Raw genomic sequence first — 23205 nt, 5'->3', positions numbered from 1 at the left:
CGACGGGCCGAGTTGTTTGATCTAAGCGCCGGATGGTTCCCCATACAAGCACGGGTGCATGTGCCCTAACCTTCGAACCGAAGCAGTTGTATACCAGTATGTAGTATGTTTATGCGTTGTGTAGGACAACGGATGCAAACCTCCTACAATTGCAACACGCTTCATGGCTCTTCCGTACATCGATATTAGGTTGCATCGATGGCTGTAGTTATTCTCAGCACCAGAAGAGCTCGGTGGCTAGTTAGAGTACGTGAGTACCGAGTTATTTCATGACATCACTGTGCGATGCTTTTCGCCAAGGGATATAGGTCCCGATCTCAAAGTGAACTTGGATTGAGTCCCGAGTCGTAGACGAACAACCTACATCGATGTACCTGCGAACTAGTGTGAAAACGATGACACTATCCCCCATTCCAAAAGTCCACTGGTCTCCAAAGACATATGTTATATAAAGTAATTATGTTATAATAGAGCCAAGTTCTGTAGAATCAATTACTAGTACCTAAGTACTTGTGACAATCTAGATTAGTAGCAACGCTCTCCTCGCCGCCTTACAATTTGACAGCGCGAGTTACATACAATTACCTAGTTTCCAGGCACTGCTCCTCAGGGCTAGATAGGTGGCTTGAAGGGCCGGTGACACTGACACATTGGGCACATCATGACTGTTCTGCATGGTTTTTGCCCCCGCTAGTGATGATGATTAAACCGAGATCTCGGTCGTAAGCTCAGCCCGCGGCCCAGTTGCCTTTGAAGTTAGCATCTACGGCCGGGGCGACGGTTGGCCGGGGAAGTGGCCAAGTTAGCGACGAGGGCGCCGAGGAAGAGACCCGTCAGAGCCAGGCTAAACAGGAGAGGTCGAGGGACGGGGCCAGACCGGACTGGGCGGTTTGCGGCGGGTCAGACGGAACGCCGGTGGGAAGTGGCGGAGCGTGCGCGCGAGGGGGTTGGTTAGCGGTGATGAGGTGTTGGTGGTGGAGGGAATGGGGTCATAGAGAGTATGGGGTAATATTGTGATATTGAGATATTGAGGATGGGGTGATGGAAAAAAAAAAGGGACAATGAAGAGAATAAGTTGAGAGGGAGTCTGGGATAGTAGAGAAAGTAGGATAAGAGGGATAGTGATATGACGGGAAGAGTGAAGAATGAGGAGAATGGGATAAGGGGGAGAATGGGACGATAGCGAGCAGGCGGTGACGGTGAAAACACCATGCCATGCACCCTCTCTGATCAGGTATTCGAGAGGCTACCGCTTGTTTTATTATCACGTTTACCTCCCATCTATCGTCGGTGACTAGCCGAAACATAAACGCACCGTTCATCCACCAAGGGAGGGGGGGTGGGGGGGTTCTAGCTGCGGGCCACCAACATCTCGCCCCGAAAGCTCGTGGTAATGAGACCGTTGTTATTGATATTGCGACATGGACTCGTTGAATACCTCGTGTCAAGACCACGACTTGGAACACTGCACCGGACCGGGAACTCCCATTGATATCAAAAACCGCTCTTCACATGGCACATCTAACCTACTTCGCCCCATCTGGAAAACGAGACGTGTATTCTAACAACAGGTGGGAAGCCTTACATTTCAGCTAGGTAGTTACCGGGTTCTACTCCCAACGGGCCCAGTCCTGGTCACTGGAAGCTGGGCATTTGTCCCCGATCTGCCACGGAGTGAAAGGGTCGAGCAACCGTTTTACTTGTTGTTCTCTTTTGATACATTGGATGTACCTCAGCGTTCCGCTGCTCCCGTCTACAACGCGACGGGTTTTGGCAGGAGACCTAAGCCGACGTATCGCCAGACCCCGCCCCTCCCAAGCTTCCTGTCCTTGCTGTATGTTGACCGCACGACCAGAAGCCAGAGTTGGTATTTTCATTACAAGAAGTAGTCAGGAGTCCCTGAAGGGTGGTTAATGTGAGTGCGCGGTTTGTGGCGGACAAAAAACTTACTCCTCGAGACCATGGGTTCGCCGGCTCTCGGGCAGGGGTCGAATTGCAAGCTGAGGTTCTCATTAGCAGATACCTGAAGATAATTGGGCATGAACACATACAAGGTATATTTCAGGTGCTCATCAATCTCCATTATCGCAGCTTGGTTGCCGCATCTGTAGCAATAGTTGGGCGCTGCAGGCGCGTCAGTGAATGGTAGCGGTAACACCACGACGTGGGGAACCAACCAGAGAAGATGGTCACCACATTACGGTCTTGCGACCAGTTGTAGCCCTCCATGACAAGCTGATGTGCCCGGGCAATCAGGGTCAGCCCATTGTTGTGGTTGAACGCCTCTGATATGTCCTGGCCGAAAGTGTAGCCCGCACCGCGGGGTGAGATTCCCCAGCCGCACCGGTCGTCGGGGTCAGACCACAACAAGTCGCACATGGGCCCCTCGTGGGGCACCTCCTGGATCCGGTCCAGGGCTCTGATGTTGTCGAGTGTGTCGATGCTAGGCGACAGACCGCCGTGCAAGCAGAAGATCTGGTTGTCGATCAAGGCGGTGAGTGGCAGGTAGTCGAAGAGGTCGGTAAAGTACTTCCACACATTGGCGTTGCCGTACTTGCGCAAGCATTCGTCGTAGAAGCCGTATACCTGTGTGATCTGGCGGGATTCGTGGTTGCCGCGCAGGATGGTGATGCGCTGCGGGTATCGGATCTTGAGCGCCACAAGCAGGGTGACAGTCTCGACCGAGTAGTACCCTCGATCGACATAATCCCCTGCGCAACACCCAATCGTCAGAATATCAAGGCCGCCTCGCACACGACGTGGGAATATCAGCCTGCCGTTCCATACCCATGAAGAGATAGTTGGTGTCCGGGTTCGGCCCGCCAATCTTGAAGAGTTCCATCAAATCGTGGAACTGTCCGTGGATGTCGCCGCAGACAGTGACGGGGCATTTCTGACAGAGGTTAGTCTATCGAGGGGGAACGTCTCGATGGCGGCCGCGATCGGCAGGGCAGACACATACAACGGGTTGTACGTTGGACTCTTCTTGCAAGACTTCGCGCGCCTAAAGCAGGGATTTGGAGTCAGCACACGCCCCAAAACATCAAATGCGCAATCAACTGCCAGGGGGGTCTGCGAGAAATTCGAAGTTCGCGAGTTGATGGAGGGGCGGGAAGCAAGGGCTGAACAGCGAGCGTCCATGGGCGGCGGCAAGGAGGGGTAGAATCAAGAATCAAGGGGGCAGAGCATCAAGAGCCAAGGCGGACCTTTTCACAGAGTCTCTGGACGTCAGCTTCAGCCAGTTGCTTGCATTGCATCAAGCTCTCAATCCAGCCGTCGAGGGTCGGGATGGTGGCCGGCTCGATGTTGGACGAGGTCAGCTCGGTGGGCACGCGCCCAACGTCCTCCATGTTCGTATCCATTCCGGCAATCAATCCTTCGGTGGGCGATGTGAAGTAGGGTGATCCAAGGGGGGGAGGGTGTTGTTTCGCTCGGAGTGCGGTCGGTGTACTCGAAAGTGGTTCGTGAAGATTGGGAGCAATGACGTTTGGGTTGTGTCCACTGGCCCGTCGTTTGTGGTCTCCAGGCGCGGCGCGGGTCCAAGGTCCAAGGTCTGGGTCAAAATTGGGCAGGTGGGCGGGTGTCGCCAGGGGTTGCTGCTTTTTGTTAAATTGGCGGGGATATAGGCGAATGTCTCAACGGGGCCTCCGAAACAGATTGTGAAAATGACAGCCGCTCAACTCTCGCAGACGCCTCAGGGTGAGGCTGATTCAAGGCAAAGGGGTATAATAATCGAATGCGATGAGGGGAGAGGGCCGTTGTTTTGCTGAAATGCGGTGCTGAGGTCGGCACTGGCGCCTCTGGGTGGGTTCTTGTGGTCCGTGCGAGAGCCTCCCCGCCAACTTTAGTGGGCAGCTGAAGGTTCAGGGGGATCCACTTGAATGAGGCACCCCGCCGTGCCCGCTCAGCTTCCCATCTCGACCCCCCTGTGCCCCTGCACCGACGGCATGGGATGGATAAGGGGTAAATCCAACAATCACCGGGGTTGGCACGGACGAGGGCGGGAACGAAGAACATGTAATCTGCATATCGTAAATCATCACAATCACCGGTTCAAGACACTAACTACCCGTACCTATCCATACCTGGCTTATGCGAAGCGCCATCAAACAAGACAATCAAGCCCCCTCCTCCCTAATCTCCTCACATGTCCCAACCTTTCAAGCCGCCGCCTGCGCTCCCATGATCAGCCCTAATCCTGCCGGCGCACTCGACGCCGAGGCATCCGTCGCGGCCTTGACATTTTGGCCGACCAAGGTTCGGAAGTCCAGGCCCACCTCCGAGAGCATGCCGGCATGGTCCTTGGCCGTGTCCATGCACCGCGTCCACGCCTCGCCCCCTTCCTTCTCGCCGCTCAACTGCCGAGCCAGGATGGCGTTGAACGTGTCGACCTCCTCCTTGGCCCACTTGACGCAGGCGCTCATCATGGGCGGCGGGAAGCACGCCTGGAAGCAGGTGACCGTGTTGCGGATGATGGTGAAGTAGACGAAAGAGAGCTCCCAGATGTACTGGTCCAAGTTGCCTTGGAAGATGCATTGCCTAGGGTCATGTTAGCCGGTGGTTGCGTGCATGTGTTGTTGCTGAGGTGCCTACCTAGACCGCTTTCGGATCGTCTCACTACGCGCTTCCAGGTATGCTTCACGCGCCCGGTCCTCGAAGCCTAGCCGGGTGAGCCAAGACACATTCTGCTTCGTCTTCTTGGGCTGACTATGCGTGCCGACCAGCTCCCGAACAGCCAACGCCGCCAGCTTTGCCCGTCTCTCGTCGACCTTGAACGAGATGAAGTCTTGCGCGATGACGTTGTTCTTCAACCCATATGCTAGACTCTTCAACTTCTCAATCAGAGCAACCGAGGGCTCGATCTGCTGGAGGGCAATGTGGATGTCAAGCTCATCCATCTGGCTTTCAACCCATCGAAGGTTCTGCTGCTTGCCGTCCACCTCGATCAGCATGTCCTTGATATCGGACAGGGTCTCGAGCAGCTCCGTCTTCTGCAGCAAACCGGGGTCACGCGAGGCAAAGTAGTTGATGGTTTCCTTGGCCTTGTTGGTAGCCTCCCTCTCGGATTGTAGGTTCCGCCGCAGCTCCTCCACTCGCTTCCGGATGTTGAGCATAAGAGCCCCCTTATCCGGATCCGCCGGTTTTTCGGTTCGGTAGATGAAGGATTCGTTCTGACCACCGCCCCGGACCATGATAGCGTCGGCGAGCTTGTTCCTTCCGCTAGAGGAGTCGCTCGGCCCAGCCATATCCACCACCTCCACGTCCAGCAGATGCCAACACCGGTCGGCCACAAGTTTGGTCATGGGCGCGCGGCTATCCGCGGCAGACGGCGCATCCGTCTTTCGCTTCTTCCGCGAAGCGATGAGAAGATGGTCATTAAGTAGAAAGATCTGCATGGCACGGCGCGACCTGTACGTGGCATTATCCAACTCGATCCAAGGCCCTGCGTTTTGGACCACATGACGCCCCGTGGTGTTTGGGAGAAACTTCTGGGAGCCCTCGACGCTCTTGTACAGGGCCTGCATCTGAGAGCTCCAAAGCGCGGTCCTATCGGCAACGGAGCTTCTCTTGTCCCTCCTGCTCAGACCTGTGCCTATCTGGCCACCGAACCCGGCGTCGTCCACACTGTTTGAGCCTGACCGTAGAGCGGTAGTGTTGGTCTTAAGCTCCGCCATCAAATTCCGCAGCGTGCGCATCTCGCTCTTGAGCTTCTCGGCCTCCTTGCTGATCTTGATGAACTGCGTGCGGTTTTGGTACACGTTTTGTTGGAGATCGGTCGATGCTCGGCGTTTTAGCTTCCGCAGAGCCAATTCATAGTCACGGATCTCGTCCTCGGTGGCCTCGCTCAGGATCTCGGCGACATACTGCTCCGGTACGAGACCCGGATCCCGAAGGGCTCGCACGTCTACTTGGAGCCCAGCCCCCCCGCCTCCGCCTTCGCTCCGCCCTCCTCTTGACGGCGGGGGTCGGCGATCTTGGGCCTGGGAATTCACATACTGGTCGAGGCTGGGAAGTGCGGGCATCGGGTTTGCGGTCGGATCGAAATCGGCCGGAATATTGTTAAAGCGCGACGAGTATCGTCGTTTGACGAGGTCCGAGGTCTGTAGGGAGGGCGGTCAACTCTTTCTCATAGCATCGAACAGGCCAAGCATGCGAGCTCACCGTTGCACTACTCTGTGGTGGGGGTCGCGGACGAGGCGGGGGAACATTCGCCGCGGGGGGGCGTCCCGAGGGACCTCGCGCGGCGGCATCTTCTTGCAAGATAGGTCCGGAGATCTTGATGGACGGCCTGCCCTTCCTCTTCCCACTGCGCAGCGATATCTTGGAGCGTTCTTCAGACATGGTACACGATTGGCGCAAGCGGCGTGAAGCTTGGAAAATAAACCGAGGAATATGACAATAATAGACGGAGCCCGGCTCTGTCCCCACCAACTTCGAGGAAGGCGTTGATTTTAGCCACAGCCAATGTGCGGCGCTGTTTGTGTTGTTGAGTGCGGAGGAGAGCCGCATTGAGCTGCAGGTGGTTAGTGAGGTGGTTCCTGTTTCAAGCAGCGGCAAAGAGTGGGGACAAACCCTCGATTGGTTAGGTGACCTTTGAATGCCAGGGTCAGTATAATACGGCGTGATACACGTATAGATTACATATAGATTACACATAGTTATCTCCTTGTTTCATTTCTATCTCACTAGGTATTTTTCTTCATTCTCATTTTCTTCTTATTTTCCGCCCCCGTTTTCTTTCTCTTCTTTTCCGGAACACATAGGCCCTTCGCCGACTTGTTTCCGCCCTAGAAATGCATAGATATGCCGTATTCGAATTGGACGTGGAGCTGGGCGTAGTCGACCTCCTTGAGATACTGTTTTATTTCTTCGATTATGGGTGGCCATTCGGATTCGTCCGACCCGTATTCGATCGACACATAGACGGTTTCCTGGTTTTCGCTGTCCCGGGGGGAGAAGCCAAGTCTACAAAGAGTTATCATGCTCATCCGCTCTTTTGTGGCGCTGTGACTGTCCAGGATTTCAATCACTCGACTCTTGATGCCCGGCCAGTCCCTCTCCAACCCTTCAGCGAGGATCTCTTCCGGGATTCCAGACATATACTTTTTCAACGTGAACTCTTCGGCAATCATCTCGACGGCGATGTCGATATCGCCGAGTTTCTCGCTTGTGAGCCGCTTCGAGTCGACGAGCTTCTTCACCTTCCGTACCACAGCCTCCCAGAGATCCGAGCAGCCATCCTCCCAGCGTGCCACGATGAATATGGTTGGGTGGGTCTCTCGGTACGTGTATTCGACGTCTCGTGACGTGAGTTCGACGGAGATGACATCGGTCACACCCTCGGCAGAGAGTATTTTCTTCGTCTCGCTCTCCAGGACGCCCCGCCCGAGCTCATCAGCTATGAGCTTGCATCGCGCGTCCCACTGGTTGTTTAGGGGAAGCCCCATTGGGGGAGGGGCTCCTACACGGAGTCGAACACTGGAAATATCGAAGTTACCGGCGTCGCTGGAATCGGAGGCGGTGGCCCTTGCCCGGAGATACCGCTCGGGCGGGTACATGTAGTCGAACATGTCGGACATGATAGGGGGATTGAGAAAAAGGCGATGATAAAATCCGACTATGCTTGATGTTGTTTGTGTTGGAGGTGGAAGGTAGGCGACAGTCGGAGGTAAGTAGTAAAATATTATTTGCCTTATATATTGAGAACATTTGGTTTATATGTGATATCGTTCACTCCATCTTATGTCCTTACCTACCTAACCTAGGTACTTTGAAAATCGCTGAACATTGAACTTGTCCATACACAGTTTCCACGATGCGAAGCCGATTCAAGGGCTTCTTTATGGCCCGCCGTGTGAGTCATCCGCCAACCCCCAGCGATGCAAGACGGCGACCTTGAGATCACAAGCCTTGTTTAGCATGTATAGATCCGGAGAAGTGGTTTCATTGTGAGATGCCCTTGTAACCTCTCCGTGACGCCGTATTATCACTCAGATGATTATCACTCGGATGATGGTCGAATCATATTCCGTATCTTCAACAACATTTATTGTATATGCTGTGATGAACTTACAAACATATATTAATTGCACTTTATGGCCTTCGAAGAAATATTTATGCTAGCCATTGGTATTGATGCGTTTGCTTGTGGACACGGGAACTCAGTCTTGTTGTGTTGTCAAACAACGGCAACCGGGCCGCGTGAGGAGATAATACCGTGCGTCCTCGTTCGGCCTAGATCCTCCTAAATCCCGTCCCAAGCTAAAACACCGGACGCTACATTAACTAGTTGCCGAGGCATAAATTTACACGCCTCGTCGTTTTGAGTATGGCTGCCTGCGATGGCCGCGCCAGCTAACTACCTTTGTTGTTTCGATGAGACTTGGGTTCCCTGTGAGGTTGGCCTGGAGAACAGGGCCTCCGGCGCTTCTCGGGCTCGGACGGCGAAGGTGTTCCGAAACCCCCCCCCGTCATCCGAAGAGCCTCCGTCATTAGCGACGCAGCAGGGTCACAAACCCCGGCCGTTCTGTTCACCGAGCCCCTTTTACGTGGTGGCCGCGCATCATGAGATTACGATGTTACCATGTTGGGCAACCGCGGACCAGCTTACGCGGCTTCATACAACTCGCCGTCCCAAGTATCGAATCGCCAGCGTGCTATGCCGGGATCGGACCCCCGGCTCGGCCGTAACATCAAACTCGGACTTCGCAGTCGGTAAATTGCCGTGAACCTTCCGATCCCCCCTGCCACCATCTTATCTGATCTAGTGATAAGATCATCGCTGGGGCATATATGCCTTGATTTCTGTATAAATACCCATCAGCCGGGCAAGATTAGGGCCTCGGTTTTACGATCAACATCTTGCCCTAATTTCCCATTACTCCTTTCTGACTCTCAAACATTCATCATGGCATCCCCTATCGCCGACACTCTGGAGGCACTCTCCAAGACGCTGGCCAAGACCGCCCAAGACCTCAGATCGGGCAGTCTCTCCCTTGAGAGTGACACCTTGCAACGGATGGGCCTGCTCAAAGCCGGCAGTGAACTAATTGATGCCGTCAGCCTCCCCCAGGACAAGATCGTGGTATTTCTACCACTGATTGCCCACCTCACTGCCATCCGCCTGTTCGTCAAGTGGAAGGCATTTGAGGAAGTCCCCATTGGCGATGGAGCGACTATTTCGTACACGGACTTGGCCGCAAAGCTGGGTGCCAACGTGTCTCTCATCAGTAAGACACCAAAACCGAACCTATCCTCCCTCGTGCGTCCTGTAGTCCGGTCCTGCTGACCAAATCTCCAGCACGTTTCGCCCGAGTTCTTGTGGCAAACGGCACTCTTAAGCAGGTTGGAAGTGACTCGATCACCCACACAGCCTTCTCCAAGATCCTCACCACCCCCAATCCCATCTGGGCCATGATGCAGCTCGGGTACGTTTGAAAGATGACCCCCTCGCTGAAGAAAAGCGCTGGCTCCTAACACCCTAATACAGATTTGACAGCCAGTTCACCGCGTGGGTATCCATGCCCAAGTACTTCGACCAGTACGGCATCGCGGAGGAGCCCAAAGACCGCCTGCAGACGATCCTGGCCTTCGCCGAGGGCCGTCTCGGCTCGACCGTCTGGGACATCCACCACTCCTCCGAGGAGCGCCTCAAGATCTTCATGCTCGCCATGGGCGTCATCGAGGAGCAGATGCCCGCGCTGGGCGCCTACGACCTTAGCTGGGCCGTGCAGGAGGTCGGCAAGTCCGCCGACCGGCCGTTGGTCGTCGACGTCGGTGGTGGCAGGGGACAGGCGCTCAAGGGTATCTGGAAGGCGACCCCCGGTATCCCCAGCAGCCGGTGCGTGCTGGAGGATCTGCCCGAGGTGGTGGAGGCGGCGAAGCGGGAGGATCCTGCGATGGCTGACGTGCAGACGGTTGCTGTCGACTTTTTCAAGGAGCAGCCCGTCAAGGGTAAGCAAGCCTGTTTCCGCAACTTCTCGATCCAAGGAGTGCCGGCTGACTGTTGTTTTTAGGGGCCCTGGTTTACTACATTCGCCGGTGCCTGCACGATTATTCGGATGAGGAAGCTGTGGTGATTTTGAAACATATCTCGAGTGCTATGGTGGCCGACAGCAGGCTGCTCATCGTCGAGACGTTGCTCGGCGACCAGCCATCGGCGTTCCAAGCGGCGATGGATCTTTCGATGTTGACCATCTCGGGCAAGGAGAGAACGCGGGCGGACTTCGAAGATATTACCGGGAAGGCGGCGCTCAAGATCACCAAGATCTCCCAACTTCCCAATGGCAGCGCTGTTATCGAGTGTGCCTTGGCTTGAGTGGCAAGGGGAGAGACTGGGCGGATCAGGCGGTTTATTGGGAAATGTGTGTGATGTATGTACATTAACTGTATGATAGTTTCACTGCAACTGGAACTCAACTTTCCACCTCTAGGTAGCAATTAGGGGGCGAGACCCAAAGGTTCATTTCGTCACAACAATTTAAAAAAAAAGAAATGATGGTCGTTCAATGGTCTGGAATGTGCGTAAAGAATAGAAAGCATTATAGTTCGCGGAACCCGTACCTAGCTGAGGAACTCGCGTTGTCGGCGATGTTTGCTGTAATGTGTTTGCTTGTTAGTGAAACGAAACAAGAATATTTCAGGCCACTGAGCTCCAGTGATGGTTGAAGTCAAACAGGAACAGGGCTGAGCGGTGCGACCACACCCTGGGCATGTGTGGGTCCATCGAGCCCCACCGAAATTTTGGAGGGACCTTGAACAAAGCTTTCCATGTCGGGAATCTCGACCCGATTAACGAAATCGGCATCTTCCAAGTTTCGCCCAAATATTAACAGCCGAGCACTCCCCACCTCTCACACCCATCGAGACATATTCGATCATATTACTTCACAATGTCAGCCGCAACATCACGAACCACCGTAGTTGCGACAGCGACCGTCGCCGCCGTGGCGACTGGTCTACTCGGTATGCCTACTCTCGGGGTGACGACATCGCCTTGCAACCCAACGTGGTAACTGACTGTGACCCGTCACCCACCAACAGCGTACGCCGCCTACTTTGACTACCGCCGCCGCAACAGCGCCGAGTTTAGGAGACAATTGCGCCGCAACCAGCGCCAGCAACAACGTGCCGAAAAGAGCCAGGCCGAGGCTGGTGCCGCCGCTCAGCGCCAATCTATCAAGGACGCCGTGGACGAGGCGAAGGAGGAGGGCTTCCCGGCTAGCGCCGAGGAGAAGGAGGCATATTTCCTGGAGCAGGTCCAGGCGGGCGAGATTCTAGGTGCCGACCGTACGTTCGAGTTCCGGATTAGCCCGTTTCGGTTTATTCAGTCAATGATGGCTAACGTCTCTGTCTCTCTATCCAGCTTCCAAGGGGCTTGAAGCCGCACTCGCCTTCTACAAGGCCCTTAAGGTGTACCCCAAGCCCAGCGATTTGATCAGCATCTACGACAAGACCGTTTCCAAGGTACGAGAGCAGTCGACTCTTGCCCCGCACTTGACAAATGACTTGCTTACACCGCGCGACTTACACAGCCCATCCTGGACATCCTTGCCGAGATGATCGCATACGATAAGAGCCTCCGAATCGGTACCTCGTACACCGGCCCGTCAGACGGCGGCGTTGACGTCGCGGAACTGATGCGCGAGATGGGCGAGATGGGCGCCATGCCGGGCGTTGGTCTAGACTAGACCGCTCTCATCTAACCGCCGGCGCTCCGGAGCGTCGAGATACACAAAACCCGGCCGAGGTTAATAGAGATTCCCTCGACTTTACCAAAGTACCATGGCTTCGAGGAACTCACATTGGCTGGGTTCCAGTGGCATTGTACGATACGATATCCTTCCCCTTTCCCGGGGAGGGGGCAAGTGGGTCCGGTGGGCTAGACATAGGACCAGTTGTGTAAGAGTGAAGATAACTGTATTGCATAAACGCATCACGGAAAGTAGCAGGGAGCGCCAGAGGTGCTTTTTGGTTTAATGGGAACCTGCACTTATGACGAAACGAATGAGTTGGTCGACGGAGATGTATGTATCATTCCTTTCCCTAGTGCCGAGCTACTCTCCGGCAGTCTATGTAGCTTCGATAGGCCGTCCCTTCCTGTCCACTCGTTGATCCCTCGGATCAAACCCGCCGTTGCCCCACGTCGCCCACTCGGGAGTCTCCGCGCCCATGTAGTCCTCGGGGCTAAAATCTCCGTCCAACCCCTTCTCCTCCAAAAGCTCAAAGAACCTATCATAGTCGATCAGCGTGTGCCACTTCCCGTCTACGCGGAAGCGCTCGCTTGCGAGCAGGATGCAGCAGCTGTGAGCGTGCTCGGCCGCAATGCCGTACTGCAGCCCGCGCTTGCGCAGCGCCTTCTCCAGCGCCACGACAAAGTCGCACACCTCCTGGTAGAAGGGCACGTTGGCCATGGTCAGGCCGGCGTTGCTGGATGTCGACGTGCCGCAGTAGGTCACGCCCTTGACCTCGACGAAGCACGGCAGGCCCTTCTCGACCAGGTCGGCGTACCCCTCGGCCTCGTCCTCGATGTTGAAGCCCTTAACTAGCGTCAGGCGGAAGACGGTGCGCTGGCGGAAGCGGCGCTCGCGCAGGATGTCGAGGCAGCGCTGGAAACGCTCCCAGAAGTCGCGGTGGAGCGGGCGGTCGATGCGTCGCAGCGACTCGCGGTTGGAAGCGTCGATGCTGACGTACAGCTGCGTGACGTGCTGTAGTGCCGCGAGTTGGTCTGGGTGCTGCGCGTTGCAGACCAGGAACGACGAGATGCGCTCCGCGTGCAGCATGGCCAGGAACTCGTTGATGTGTGGGTAGAAGATGGGCTCGCCGACCAGCGACAGCGCGCAGTGCCGTACGCGCATGGCCTCGGCGAACCGCTCCGCTCGCACCCCCGGAACGCCGCGCATCATCTTGATCTTTTTGTAGTGGTTCTCCTTGACACCGTCGAAAATTAGTTGGGGCGGGTCCACCACCCAGCGCCAGGTCGTGCCGACCGGGTTGGTACCATGACGCCAGCAGAAGACGCATTTGTTGGAGCAAGAGAGGGATGGGGTCGATTCCATGCATTGGTGTGAGTTGATTCCGTAAAAGGAGTATTTGTAGCAGGACCCGCGGCCACGGAGGGCGGATTTGGTCCAGCGGCAGATCTTGACTCCTGAGTGGGATCCGACGATCGAGTATCCCTGTTTTGTCAGGGCCGCATAGGTGGGAGAACTCTTAGGTACCATCTCTTTGACGGTGGTGGCGGGTGTCTTCTTGGTTGCTGGTTTTCCTTCCGTTGTGAAATCAATAGCCAGCGGTGCCGCCGGTTTCTTGCCGGGACCATCCGTACCCGATAGCTCCATGATCCGGCCAATGTCTTCGACATCCTCAAGGCTGCCAGAGCCCCGCCCCTTTGTGGCCTTTGACACGGAGACCTCTTCAATCACTACTTCTCCATCATCTTCCGCCTCTTCTTCGTCGTCACTCTCTAGGGGATCTCCAGAGCCTGGAACGCCTTCTCCCAAAGCTCCGGTCAGTTCTAGTTGCTTGAGGACATCCGTCAACCCAGTCCGCCACTCCATCAGCCTCTCCTTTCCGTCCCTCTTCCAGTCACCCATACCCAAAGGATACGCTCGCTTCCGCGCACTTAGCTTGGCCATCCACCTGTCGACCTCCTTGGCCTGGAAACAATACCCCTCCTCTTCGGTTGGCCACCCTTCCCTGTCCCCAAAGCCAAACACTGAGTACCCCAGAATCGGAGCGAGTGGGGAGGTGTCGATACGGAAATCATGGTGTGTTTCTTGAAGGTGTTCAAGGAAAGTGTCGTTGATGCAGTCGATGTTGTAGCTGGGGATAACGAAGAGATAAAAGTAGTCGGTTTTCTCGCCCTCGGGCTTTGGGGGTGTGATAAAGTACTCGTCGAAGTCAATTTCGGCCAGGTCCAAAACTTGCGGTGGTAGGAATTTGCTGTCCAGTTTTCCTTCAGAAGAACAACCTAGGGTCTCTGCGAGCTCTTGGGTAAAGGCCTGTGCAATCTTTGGTGTGTTGGCTGTCAACGAGGAAAAGAAGACGAGGACCTGGATTCTGCGCGCTTCGCCCTCGGCTTCTGCGGCCCCGCGCCCCTTCTTGTGAACATCGCCCTTTATCCTCTTCGGGCCTTGCTTTGCTCCTTTTTTATCATTTACTGTGCTTGAATTTTCGGATCCCTCAGAGTCGTCCTCCTTTACTACAGGTTTAGGTTTCTCGTCGGCGTTGCTCTTCTCGTCTAGGGTAACTCTCTCGTAGGTTTTCGGTAGTACGCGTAGCTCTTGCTTTGGTTGGCTTGAGTGGAGGTATATTCGCAGCAGGCTCAGCACGAATAGGGTCGACATAATAATCGGAATCCGGTGTTCGTGCCATAAGTCTAGGACATCTGTCAAGGGAAAGCTGTTAGTCTCGGCCCATTCATTGAGTATGAACGGAAAACCAGAGTTGGCATACAATGTGTGATCTCCGCCATGACGGAGGGGCTCACGCCCCGGCTATCGGGGAACATGGCTGTTTGGCTCTCTCCAGGGCGATGTGGGCGTAGCACACCTGAGAGTCCCGAATGAGTTGACTTGTCGCAAAAAGTTTGGAGGGACCCCGAATTGTGCCCCGCATCAACGTTGGCTTAAGCTTATCGCGCCTTATCCTTATTACGCCACTAGCTCCACCCTAACCATAACAGGGGCACGAGGGGTACGGTACACTCCATTACAAGCACGGAAGACCCGGGCAGGTCCTAAGTTTATTGGCTTCTAGTTTAACATAGATGGGATCATGAAGCTCGATTGGCTTGGTAAAGGCACGTTTTTATGCTGAATGGAGCCATGTAAGGTCTCCAGAAGAGCAATCCGCTTTGGTAGAATGCACATACCATACCATACGTACATACGACCCTGCTCTCCTGATAATTGCGTCTTCTGAGTTCAAATGTCATCGATACCTAGGTATAAAGGCAGCCAAGAAGAAATCCGTTCACTCCCGCACTTTATATCCTTAAATCCGCCACATCCTCATCCTTATATGCTTCATCATCCCCCCCTTCGAGAGGCCCTCCACTGCGGTGTCTTAACGCACCCATCTCGCTCTCATCTCCAGAACCCAAGGCAACACTGCCGTCACCCTCGACTTCCTCCCCATCCTTTGGGGATCCCTCGTCGTTCCGTCCAATAATCACGTTCCCTGCCACTAACATAGTCGCACCTAGCCACCACAACGGCGGGAGGCTTTCGGAGAAGATAATGAAGCCGAAGACGGCAGTGATAACAAAGTTGGCCGATGTGTTCATGATGGAGACCTGGGTCGTCGAGTTGCCCCGGGCAAGGGCAGTTGTGAACAACGTCCACATCTAGGGGCGTTGTTAGCTAACCGGAGGGGGGCATCTTTACAAGGGAGAACAGGGTTCGGCGGGGCACGATGAGACGAGACATGGAGTCAATGCGGCAACTGCATGCATCAGATGAGAGCAGCATGAAAGCGTGAACTTACCACACCGTTGAATACCAGATTCAACCCAAAAAATGTCTGGTGGGTGATTCGCATGTTAGCTTCTTGCCGAACACACTACACCCGGATACTTCGGATGAAAACCATAAGATGCAAACACGAGTTGACAACTTACACCTCGCACGATGACCTCAATGGCACTCTCGATACTCTCAAGCCCCAGCATACGCGCAATGCCCAGCGAGAAAGTAGTCGTCAGCTCCGTCGTCGTTCTGTACCCGCCACCCCAAATTAGCATCATCACCCAAAACAAACCACCCTCTAAGCACCATCACCCAGTCTCGCGCAAAACTCACAGCTTAGCAAAGACACCATTGAACGCCGCGCACGCCCCACTCGCAAGCGCATAAACAATCCACTGATTCCGCTGCGCCCAGCTCCGACTCTCCGGCAACGGCGCCTCAACGCCTGCACCGTGGTCGGGCGCCGCGCCGTCGCCATCGCCGTCTAGGAACGGCCGTCCTTCGTCGGCGGAGGAAGAATTCATCTCGACAACCGGCCGGTTCTCATTCTTGGCCTTGGTGGTCGACCGCGTGACTCTCTTCTTGAGATTTGGCGTTGTTGAAATAGGCGCGGCGGCTGTGGCGGCGGAAGCTGCGGGCGCTTCGGGATGGCGCTTGCGCGGGCGGAGGGTGGGCATTGTTTGAGATCGATCCGGTCCCGCGTCGGGTCGGTTGGCAACGTAATGGTGGGTCGGGATTCTGAGGCAAGGCTGGGCTTTTTGCGGGGAGTACGAGGAATCCGCCTGTTTGGTACGGGTTACCCGGATGCAGCGGAGTGGATTGGTGGGACAGTGCCTCGTTGTCTGTGGTATGTCCTGCGCTACATTGGTTGGCGAAAGGCGAACTCGGCTTTCACCCGTGCTTTTTAAGGGGCGCGTGCGTATTGGGACGTCTTCATTTGGTGTCAATCAGAAACAACCAAAATCTTGTTTCCAAAACGGGTAAAACGTGTTTATTACAGGGGTTGGCTGAATGAACCAGATGGGGCTGTTTTACATGTCAAAAGGGCCAGCATCGCAACTTGGATTGACCCGTGCCATTTAGTTTGTGTTATAAATCATGCTTATAAGCCCAAGGCCTTGTGCTAAGCCGCTCCAGTGGGATGACCTCTCCTTATCCGTGACGCCATTCCCTTCGATGCCGTGCTGAGACCGTGAAGTGCTCCAATGCCAACGCCAACCATAACCCATTCCCAGAAACGACAACCCTTATGAGATATCAATGTCGAAGCATTCTGAAAGCACCGTGTGCATCATTGTGCTCTACCGCCCTCAACTTTCGCATCCACTCCGGCTCCCGCCGAAGGATCCACCCTAGCTGCTCTCCGTCTTCACCTGTACTCTCGATGCTGAATTCCTTTTCCGACGCGGGGATTCATCCTACTTCTCCTCGGTCTTCTTGGAACTGCAACTGACAATCTTGACCTTGTCGGCCACAACGGTATGGCTACCGTTGTCGAGTTTGAAGGTGACATTGCGAATGAGGAACGTCCAGACTTCGTCGCAGAATCGGTAAGTGTCGAGGGAGCCCTGTGTAAAGGCGTCGCGGGTTAGCGCTGGATAATGAATGTGCGCATCAGGCTCGTCCAATTCGGCGCACGCCAACTTGCCACACCTCGCCTCGTTTCCCGGGCTCCGCAGGGGTACTCACCTTGAAGGTCAACCGTGACTTGACCTTTTCTTGCAACGTTTCGGCAATGACGCGGTCGAACTGGGTGAGAACCTTCATGGCGAGCTGCGGGTCGATGCGCTCGTCACCAATTAACTCGTCCAAAGCATCCGTCAAGGCAACACCGAGGCTGTAAATGAAGGGGTTAGCCAGAGGCGCCTCGTGGAGATGCTCGCGATTTGCGCCAATGAAAAACGGGCTAATCTACCTTCCATGACGATACAAATCGTAGTAGTTATTCGTAGAACTCGCCATCTTGTCTTTTGGTTTCGCCGTTTGTAAGCGTTAATGGTTGTAGAGGGGCAAGTTGATGGAGTTTCGGAGGAATGCAATGGGGTCAATTTAAGATCACGTGACAAAGCATGCACAGCAGCCTTGGCAGGCAGTTGGCGGCGCGGCAGTGCCGCCTCGATTCGGTTTACCAGGAGCTTCGTGGTTGGGAGCAACGAGCACCTCGATCTAGGAAGCGCAACCTATCACTAATTACCAATTCTTCCGGATACGCCAACGACAACGCGAAACCGACAAGATGGGATACTCATACACATATGGAGTCGGCGGGATAGGGTCCACCCTAGCAATTGTGGGAGCTTGTGAGTTGGAGCTACTCGATGCAGCCGCATCAATGGCTGCGTGCTTGTTCTTGCTGACCATGCATCTTGCGCAGATATGCTCTTCACCGGTAGTGGTGAAGCCTTCAACGTATGATCGCATCCGAACGAACCCCTCGATCCGACTCAATACGGCTGTACTCACACGACGAACCTTTAGGTCGGTGCCTTCCTCGAATCCGTCTCGCCGTACGCGTGGGCAGACCTGGGCATTGCGCTCTGCATCGGACTGTCGGTGGTTGGGGCAGCATGGTATGCGACCTAGCACTGTTTCCCTCTCCGAGTTCCATAATAACCTCTGGATGCTTGCAGGGGTATCTTCATCACGGGCTCGTCTATCCTCGGCGGAGGCGTCAAGGCCCCGCGGATCCGCACCAAGAACCTGATCTCCATCATCTTCTGCGAGGTCGTCGCCATTTACGGCGTCATCATGGCCATCGTCTTCTCGGCCAAGATCAACCCGGTGGAGGGCGAAGCGGCGTGGTCAGCCGACACCTACTATACCGGCTATGCGCTCTTCTGGGCGGGCATCACGGTCGGCATGTGCAACCTAATCTGCGGCGTTGCCGTTGGTATCAACGGGAGTGGCGCCGCATTGGCAGATGCCGCCGACCCCACTCTGTATGTTCTTCAAGCCTTCCGCAGCAACTCCCGTTGCATTGATGCTAACAGTCTGCAGCTTCGTCAAGATGCTCGTGATCGAGATCTTCAGCTCTGTCCTGGGCCTGTTCGGCCTGATCGTCGGGCTACTCGTGTCCAACAAGGCGACCGACTTTGGCAGCGCTTAGGAGTCTCCGCTCGATCACAAACTCACCCACGCATCTACGAACGAATCTCTCACATTGAATTCAGACTGCAGCAGCAAGCGTGTCTGTATAGCTTCATTATCTCGGCGTTTTGGAAGAGGGGCAGGGACGGTCAACGGGCATGGCCGGCATCATCTCAGTGTAGAAGTTTACTGTACAGAAGAGGTTCGTCAGGTCATATATTGTTTAGTTATTTTGTCAGAACTTTGTGGTTTGGTTACACGTTGGTTCGTAGGCTTCCCATCAGCAGTGCTTCTACCTTGGCTCCCTTGCGCAGAGGCTCTGGCCCGCTGGGCATGCAAAGCAAGGCGTTGGCCCCCTTCAGGCTGCCAACTCTTGAACTCCTCTGGCCTCCTGTACTCGTGGCGGACAGCACACCATCGCTCCCCACCGAGACAATCGCGCGGTGATACTCCGGTCGGGATTTGTCCAACGAAAAATCGTGAGACAGGATCACAGGTACTCGCGGTAGTCCCGCTGGCGCTATGCCCGACATCTGCCGCAGAGATGGGAGCACAAACAAGTGGAAGGTCACTAGCGCCGACGCCGGGTTGCCAGGCAGGGAAAAGATGACCTTGGACACCCGTTCACCGGCGTTGTTCTTCACGGGCACGGTGGCAAACGTTGTCGGCTTCCCGGGCTTCATCGCAACCCGCCCGAAATGAATCGTCCCGCCCAGCGACCGCTCGATGGTGGGCTTGAGCAGGTCGAGCTCCCCCATGGAAACCCCACCGGTAGTGATGACCAGGTCCACCTTGCGCAGCCCATCACGCAAAACTTCCTCCAGCGACCCCGGCTGGTCACTCGCAATCCCCAGGTCAACAACCTCATATCCCCACTCCCTCGCGGCTGCGATCAGCCCCGGCCGGTTCGTATCCCTCACCTCCCCCAACCGCAGCGCCCCCTCCCGATCATGCTCCACGATCTCATCCCCCGTCGACAGCACCCCGACAACCGGCCTCTTATACACCTCCACCTCCCTCACCCCCACCGACGCCAACAGGCCCACCTCCCCCCCAACCGCAGAAACCTCGTCCCCTTTCCCCAGAATCCTCACCCCCTCCTCCACATCACTCCCCACCTCCCTCACATTCTGCCCCTCCCTCACCCCCGGCGCCAAAAGCCGCACCACCGTCTCCTCCCCACCCTCCGTAGCCGCCACCAGCACCGTATCCTCCACCATCACCACCGCCGTCGCCCCGCGCGGCAGCGGCGCCCCCGTGGTAATGCGCGCCACCTCGGTCGCCTTCAGCACCACCGCGGCGCCGCCATCCTCCCCTTCTTCTTCACTACCAACCGCGGCGGCGTGCGACACGGCCACGACGGGATACACGCCCGACAGGTCGCCCTCGCTGGCCACGGCGTACCCGTCGACGATGCTCGCGCGGAAGGCCGGCACGGGCTCGGCCGCGTGCACGTCGGCCGCGAGCACGGAGCCGGTGAGGGAGGGGGTGACGCGGGCGGTGGTGGTGGTGGGCGGGGGGGTGTGGGTGGCGATGAGGGTGAGCGCGTCGTCGACGGGGACCATGGGGTAGGGTGAGGCGCGGTGGCGGTGGGAGGGGCCCAGGGTTGGGTCGTTGGATTGGGGGGGGTGGTCGGAGGTGGTGGTGTGTCGGGTGAGGGGGGGGTGGCCGTGGGCGTGGTTGTGGCTGTGGTTGTGGCCGTGGTGGTGGTGGTGATGGTCGTGATGGTGGTGGGTGGTGGTGGTGGTGGAGCTCCCGCTGACACCGGCTTCTTGCTCGAGCTTCTTGACGCCGCCTGAGTGGAGGGCTCGCGAGTCGACGCCGGCGGCTTGGAGACAAGCGTGGGGGAGTGTCTTGAGCACTGCCTGGAGGTTCTCCCTTGCTCCCTTGGGAGATCCGGGGAGGGTGATGATGACGGTCTGGTTCCTGACACCGGCGACGGGGCGTGACATCATGGCGAAGGGGGTGACTGCGAGTGAGGCTGCAAGCATGCCGTGGACGAGCCCTGGTGCTTGTTTGTGGAGGAGTACCGAAACGGCTTCGGGAGTGTGGTCGGCGACGGCAAAACCCGTTCCACCCGTTGTAATAACCAGGTTGGCGGGTTCCGCGGCGTCGGTCCAGAGGGTGATCTGCCGTTGGATCTGGGTGACGACGTCGCTTACAATCTTTGTCTCGACGACATCCCACCGGCCTCCGCCATCCTGTTCAAACACATCTCGGAGCGCGGCTTCGGCGGCATCAGTAGAGGGGTCCTTGGCCGCTGTCGTTGATACGACGAGAATCGCTGCCTTGAGAGAAGTCGACATTGAAAAACGTATATATATTCTTTTTGGCGCGTTCAGTTTACAATTCCCAGAAACGCTGTGGCTCAGATTTCTCTTGAGCGTGACAAAGAAACTTGAGGCGATACACTTGTGGTGACTCTCTTGGGCGTGGGGCCGCGGGGAAGCTTTCATACATGTAAGGTATGAGTTTATATCCCTTACATGAATACACACCTCAGTTGTAAGCCGGTACAGGAACGCCAAGGCCACAGAATCCTCAAGTCCGCAACATACCTTCCTCCAACATTCATCACCCAGGTTTTGACACCTCGAATGCGCCTCGATGAGCTATTTTCTGCCTAAACAATTGCCGAGATTTTTATTGGATAATGAGCTTGTTCCATGTCCGGCTGAACAGCATACTTATGCACCGGCCCGCGCCCGGGAGCCGGCAGCCGGGAACCGGTGGGGAGAGCTTGGAGGTTCCGGGGTCGCAGCAGGCATCTCTAGTATGTAAAGGATCTATCACCAAGCGGTAACTACAATACCGGACATGGTGATCAATTTTAAGAGGCCTTGCTTTTCCCGTGTTGCCTCGGCGCATGGCGTGCATGAGTGGTGCATCGGCTATCTGCCTTGAGGCCTACATGACAAAGCAGTGTTGGTGATGGTTGGTTTGGCCGCAGCGACTCCGGCCCGGGCCAGCGCATCCGCATCCAATTATCTTTACGCGACCGTTTATGTTGGTGGTTTTATCTGATTTAACAGCCTTGGGCTCCCCCTTCTTTATTATTCTCATGATCCGTTTACTCTGTACCAAACGACGCAATCACTCCCAACATCGAACATCCAAGATGGCCCCCCTTGAGAACTTCATCGCGAACCGGCTCCCGGTGGCGGCCATGATCGCTTCCGAATCCTGGAAGGACCAGTTTAGTAACTGGTTCGGTCAGTTCAGCGTATGGTTTGCCCAACAATGGGAGCAGTTTCTGGCATGGGCTTCGCAACCCCGTATGTATTGTCCTCGATCGGCAACTCCAATGATTTTACTGGGCGGCTAACGTGATTCCGCACAGATGTGATCGCAGCCGTCTTAGCATGGCTCATTACATTCTGGGTTGTTTGTATTATCATCCTTGGACTGGGGTTCGGGCCGGCTGGTGTTGTCGCCGGTATGTCACTTTGGGTAGTGAAGATGCAAGTCGTTTGCTAACCTAGCCTATTTCCCTCTCAGGCTCGATTGCTGCGACCTGGCAGTCCTACGTGTACGCGGGCTTCACGCCCGCAGGCGGTATATTTGCTACGCTGACTAGCATAGCAATGCTGGGGTTATTAATACCTGTCGTAGCGATTGTTGCCGCGGTTGTAGCTACAATAGTTACTGTCACGGTGTGGTTATGCGGCGTGGGAAGATGATTAGACAACTCGAAGATGGTTCCGTTAGCAATTCTTACCGTTCCACTCACGCAGTCCTTGAATGTATAATTAAACCAGAATTTTGGGAATGAGACTTGCAGTTCTAGGAGGATCTGATAACTCGTTCTCAATGGCGCTTTTACAATGGTCATGGTCATGACAAGTGGACAGGAGGGTAGATGAGATGTTTCAAGGCTGTCTTATGCACCGACACGACCTCTTATCGATAAGCTTTCATTTCCAAATCCACCAAACGTTCAAGCTGGTCGTGCCAAACTTCATCCAACCTCTTACATCCCAGAATCCACCATGGTACGCCTCAAAGACCGTTATCTCCTAGCGACCATCATCTACACCGATGTCCCGCCAGGGCAGGCCAAGGGCTCGGTGCCGGACCTGCTCCTATACAACCAGCCCACGACCAACGAGCTGAGACCCCAGCTGCTACTCAAGGCCATCCGCAGCGAGGTAGCCTCACTTTTCGGCGACTGCGGCTCGGGCGCCGTAGATCGCAGTCTCCAAGGTAAGGAAAAAAATCAATTTACGTGTTATTCTCATTCAACACCACACTAACTACCAGACACAGTGAAATACCTGTCCCCCGCGACATCCACCTTCATCCTGCGCGTCTCGCGCGCCCACTACCGCCTCGTATGGGCGGCCCTGTCCTTCATGAACCGCGTGCCCGTCCGTGATGGCCGGCCCTGCGTGTTCCGCGTCGTGCGCGTCAGCGGCACCATCCGCAAGGTCGAGGAGGAGGCCGTACGCCGCGCCAAGCTGCTCGTCCTCGCCGCCAAGGACGAGATGGCTGGCAAGAAGGGCTCGTCGGCCGACGCCCTCGGCGCTCTCTTGCGGAGTGACGGCGGTCAGGCTCGGAACGCTACGGCGGGGGCGGAGATGCAGGTCGACTCGGACACCGAGGCCGAGGGCCAGGGATTGTCCGATGATGGGTGAATGGGTGAGCGGGA

The 23205-nt window shown here is 55.8% G+C and overlaps 12 protein-coding genes across 12 annotated transcripts; 5 read left to right on the top strand and 7 right to left on the bottom strand.

Annotated features, from left to right (window-relative positions):
• Positions 1 to 1684: 1684 nt before the first annotated feature.
• Positions 1685 to 3729, bottom strand: F5144DRAFT_238618 (Metallo-dependent phosphatase-like protein). The gene is made up of 7 exons (XM_066783335.1): positions 3207 to 3729; positions 2963 to 3004; positions 2788 to 2893; positions 2178 to 2711; positions 2052 to 2124; positions 1951 to 2000; positions 1685 to 1899 (listed from the first exon to the last, which is right to left on the bottom strand). The coding sequence occupies exons 1-7, from the start codon at positions 3360 to 3362 to the stop codon at positions 1877 to 1879; spliced, it is 984 nt and encodes a 327-aa protein (XP_066643156.1). The 5' UTR covers positions 3363 to 3729; the 3' UTR covers positions 1685 to 1876.
• A 170-nt stretch (positions 3730 to 3899) lies between these two features.
• F5144DRAFT_572824 (uncharacterized protein) lies at positions 3900 to 6545 on the bottom strand. Its single transcript, XM_066788927.1, has 3 exons — positions 6163 to 6545; positions 4594 to 6101; positions 3900 to 4539 (listed from the first exon to the last, which is right to left on the bottom strand). The coding sequence occupies exons 1-3, from the start codon at positions 6508 to 6510 to the stop codon at positions 4161 to 4163; spliced, it is 2235 nt and encodes a 744-aa protein (XP_066643155.1). The 5' UTR covers positions 6511 to 6545; the 3' UTR covers positions 3900 to 4160.
• Positions 6546 to 6666: 121 nt separating this feature from the next.
• On the bottom strand, positions 6667 to 7705 carry F5144DRAFT_572823 (uncharacterized protein). The gene has a single exon (XM_066788926.1). It carries the CDS (start codon positions 7578 to 7580, stop codon positions 6789 to 6791), a length of 792 nt encoding a protein of 263 aa, XP_066643154.1. The 5' UTR covers positions 7581 to 7705; the 3' UTR covers positions 6667 to 6788.
• A 1114-nt stretch (positions 7706 to 8819) lies between these two features.
• On the top strand, positions 8820 to 10406 carry F5144DRAFT_238588 (O-methyltransferase-domain-containing protein). The gene is made up of 4 exons (XM_066783334.1): positions 8820 to 9230; positions 9302 to 9428; positions 9491 to 9954; positions 10017 to 10406. The coding sequence occupies exons 1-4, from the start codon at positions 8909 to 8911 to the stop codon at positions 10316 to 10318; spliced, it is 1215 nt and encodes a 404-aa protein (XP_066643153.1). The 5' UTR covers positions 8820 to 8908; the 3' UTR covers positions 10319 to 10406.
• Positions 10407 to 10772: 366 nt separating this feature from the next.
• Positions 10773 to 12098, top strand: F5144DRAFT_620923 (mitochondrial outer membrane translocase complex, subunit Tom20 domain-containing protein). Its single transcript, XM_066792036.1, has 4 exons — positions 10773 to 10965; positions 11044 to 11289; positions 11366 to 11466; positions 11535 to 12098. The coding sequence occupies exons 1-4, from the start codon at positions 10893 to 10895 to the stop codon at positions 11688 to 11690; spliced, it is 576 nt and encodes a 191-aa protein (XP_066643152.1). The 5' UTR covers positions 10773 to 10892; the 3' UTR covers positions 11691 to 12098.
• F5144DRAFT_533176 (uncharacterized protein) lies at positions 12072 to 14666 on the bottom strand (the record flags this gene model as incomplete). The annotated part of the gene is made up of 2 exons (XM_066786984.1): positions 14458 to 14666; positions 12072 to 14389 (listed from the first exon to the last, which is right to left on the bottom strand). Exons 1-2 carry the CDS (start codon positions 14510 to 14512, stop codon positions 12072 to 12074), a joined length of 2373 nt encoding a protein of 790 aa, XP_066643151.1. The 5' UTR covers positions 14513 to 14666.
• Positions 14667 to 16433, bottom strand: F5144DRAFT_572810 (uncharacterized protein). The gene is made up of 4 exons (XM_066788925.1): positions 15804 to 16433; positions 15623 to 15719; positions 15490 to 15525; positions 14667 to 15349 (listed from the first exon to the last, which is right to left on the bottom strand). The coding sequence occupies exons 1-4, from the start codon at positions 16145 to 16147 to the stop codon at positions 14990 to 14992; spliced, it is 837 nt and encodes a 278-aa protein (XP_066643150.1). The 5' UTR covers positions 16148 to 16433; the 3' UTR covers positions 14667 to 14989.
• F5144DRAFT_572807 (transcription initiation factor IIA, gamma subunit-domain-containing protein) lies at positions 16434 to 17478 on the bottom strand. Its single transcript, XM_066788923.1, has 3 exons — positions 17386 to 17478; positions 17160 to 17307; positions 16434 to 17038 (listed from the first exon to the last, which is right to left on the bottom strand). The coding sequence occupies exons 1-3, from the start codon at positions 17430 to 17432 to the stop codon at positions 16889 to 16891; spliced, it is 345 nt and encodes a 114-aa protein (XP_066643149.1). The 5' UTR covers positions 17433 to 17478; the 3' UTR covers positions 16434 to 16888.
• Positions 17479 to 17620: 142 nt separating this feature from the next.
• On the top strand, positions 17621 to 18772 carry F5144DRAFT_572805 (ATP synthase subunit C-domain-containing protein). The gene is made up of 5 exons (XM_066788922.1): positions 17621 to 17770; positions 17845 to 17879; positions 17949 to 18040; positions 18101 to 18409; positions 18468 to 18772. The coding sequence occupies exons 1-5, from the start codon at positions 17707 to 17709 to the stop codon at positions 18574 to 18576; spliced, it is 609 nt and encodes a 202-aa protein (XP_066643148.1). The 5' UTR covers positions 17621 to 17706; the 3' UTR covers positions 18577 to 18772.
• A 39-nt stretch (positions 18773 to 18811) lies between these two features.
• On the bottom strand, positions 18812 to 20863 carry F5144DRAFT_602756 (MoaB/Mog domain-containing protein; the record flags this gene model as incomplete). The annotated part of the gene is made up of 1 exon (XM_066791232.1): positions 18812 to 20863. The coding sequence occupies one exon, from the start codon at positions 20861 to 20863 to the stop codon at positions 18812 to 18814; it is 2052 nt and encodes a 683-aa protein (XP_066643147.1).
• A 424-nt stretch (positions 20864 to 21287) lies between these two features.
• Positions 21288 to 22486, top strand: F5144DRAFT_238443 (uncharacterized protein). Its single transcript, XM_066783331.1, has 3 exons — positions 21288 to 21832; positions 21898 to 21993; positions 22056 to 22486. The coding sequence occupies exons 1-3, from the start codon at positions 21562 to 21564 to the stop codon at positions 22235 to 22237; spliced, it is 549 nt and encodes a 182-aa protein (XP_066643146.1). The 5' UTR covers positions 21288 to 21561; the 3' UTR covers positions 22238 to 22486.
• Positions 22487 to 22546: 60 nt separating this feature from the next.
• Positions 22547 to 23191, top strand: F5144DRAFT_489094 (Rpp14/Pop5 family-domain-containing protein; the record flags this gene model as incomplete). The annotated part of the gene is made up of 2 exons (XM_066785705.1): positions 22547 to 22760; positions 22824 to 23191. 2 exons carry the CDS (start codon positions 22547 to 22549, stop codon positions 23189 to 23191), a joined length of 582 nt encoding a protein of 193 aa, XP_066643145.1.
• Between the last annotated feature and the right edge of the window lie 14 nt (positions 23192 to 23205).

Source organism: Chaetomium tenue, assembly GCF_020726465.1.
Source record: "Chaetomium tenue strain MPI-SDFR-AT-0079 chromosome Unknown F5144scaffold_4, whole genome shotgun sequence".
Lineage (NCBI taxonomy): Eukaryota > Fungi > Ascomycota > Sordariomycetes > Sordariales > Chaetomiaceae > Chaetomium > Chaetomium tenue.
Note: the sequence above shows the minus strand (reverse complement) of the source record. Positions and strands in the feature narration are given on the sequence as shown.

Bases quoted from the DNA above. Each gene is read 5' to 3' on its own strand.
- F5144DRAFT_572810 (XM_066788925.1), bottom strand. From the start codon at position 16,147: ATGCCCACCCTCCGCCCGCGCAAGCGCCATCCCGAAGCGCCCGCAGCT. The intron at 15,720-15,803 runs GTGAGTTTTGCG...TGGCGGGTACAG, and splicing joins AATGGTGTCTTTGCTAAGCT to AACGACGACGGAGCTGACGA. The intron at 15,526-15,622 runs GTAAGTTGTCAA...ATCACCCACCAG, and splicing joins TTGAGGTCATCGTGCGAGGT to ACATTTTTTGGGTTGAATCT.
- F5144DRAFT_620923 (XM_066792036.1), top strand. From the start codon at position 10,893: ATGTCAGCCGCAACATCACGAACCACCGTAGTTGCGACAGCGACCGTC. The intron at 11,290-11,365 runs GTACGTTCGAGT...CTCTCTATCCAG, and splicing joins CGAGATTCTAGGTGCCGACC to CTTCCAAGGGGCTTGAAGCC. The intron at 11,467-11,534 runs GTACGAGAGCAG...CGACTTACACAG, and splicing joins ACGACAAGACCGTTTCCAAG to CCCATCCTGGACATCCTTGC.
- F5144DRAFT_238618 (XM_066783335.1), bottom strand. From the start codon at position 3,362: ATGGATACGAACATGGAGGACGTTGGGCGCGTGCCCACCGAGCTGACC. The intron at 3,005-3,206 runs GTCCGCCTTGGC...TCCCTGCTTTAG, and splicing joins TCCAGAGACTCTGTGAAAAG to GCGCGCGAAGTCTTGCAAGA. The intron at 2,125-2,177 runs GTTGGTTCCCCA...ACGCGCCTGCAG, and splicing joins TGTGGTGACCATCTTCTCTG to CGCCCAACTATTGCTACAGA.
- F5144DRAFT_572807 (XM_066788923.1), bottom strand. From the start codon at position 17,432: ATGGCGAGTTCTACGAATAACTACTACGATTTGTATCGTCATGGAAG. The intron at 17,308-17,385 runs GTAGATTAGCCC...CTTCATTTACAG, and splicing joins GATTTGTATCGTCATGGAAG to CCTCGGTGTTGCCTTGACGG. The intron at 17,039-17,159 runs GTGAGTACCCCT...GCCTTTACACAG, and splicing joins AGTCACGGTTGACCTTCAAG to GGCTCCCTCGACACTTACCG.
- F5144DRAFT_572824 (XM_066788927.1), bottom strand. From the start codon at position 6,510: ATGCGGCTCTCCTCCGCACTCAACAACACAAACAGCGCCGCACATTGG. The intron at 6,102-6,162 runs GTGAGCTCGCAT...CCCTCCCTACAG, and splicing joins CACCACAGAGTAGTGCAACG to ACCTCGGACCTCGTCAAACG. The intron at 4,540-4,593 runs GTAGGCACCTCA...ACATGACCCTAG, and splicing joins ACGATCCGAAAGCGGTCTAG to GCAATGCATCTTCCAAGGCA.
- F5144DRAFT_572823 (XM_066788926.1), bottom strand. From the start codon at position 7,580: ATGTCCGACATGTTCGACTACATGTACCCGCCCGAGCGGTATCTCCGG.
- F5144DRAFT_238443 (XM_066783331.1), top strand. From the start codon at position 21,562: ATGTTGGTGGTTTTATCTGATTTAACAGCCTTGGGCTCCCCCTTCTTT. The intron at 21,833-21,897 runs GTATGTATTGTC...GATTCCGCACAG, and splicing joins GGCATGGGCTTCGCAACCCC to ATGTGATCGCAGCCGTCTTA. The intron at 21,994-22,055 runs GTATGTCACTTT...TTTCCCTCTCAG, and splicing joins GCCGGCTGGTGTTGTCGCCG to GCTCGATTGCTGCGACCTGG.
- F5144DRAFT_238588 (XM_066783334.1), top strand. From the start codon at position 8,909: ATGGCATCCCCTATCGCCGACACTCTGGAGGCACTCTCCAAGACGCTG. The intron at 9,429-9,490 runs GTACGTTTGAAA...ACCCTAATACAG, and splicing joins TGGGCCATGATGCAGCTCGG to ATTTGACAGCCAGTTCACCG. The intron at 9,955-10,016 runs GTAAGCAAGCCT...TGTTGTTTTTAG, and splicing joins CAAGGAGCAGCCCGTCAAGG to GGGCCCTGGTTTACTACATT.
- F5144DRAFT_572805 (XM_066788922.1), top strand. From the start codon at position 17,707: ATGGGATACTCATACACATATGGAGTCGGCGGGATAGGGTCCACCCTA. The intron at 17,880-17,948 runs GTATGATCGCAT...ACGAACCTTTAG, and splicing joins GTAGTGGTGAAGCCTTCAAC to GTCGGTGCCTTCCTCGAATC. The intron at 18,410-18,467 runs GTATGTTCTTCA...AACAGTCTGCAG, and splicing joins GATGCCGCCGACCCCACTCT to CTTCGTCAAGATGCTCGTGA.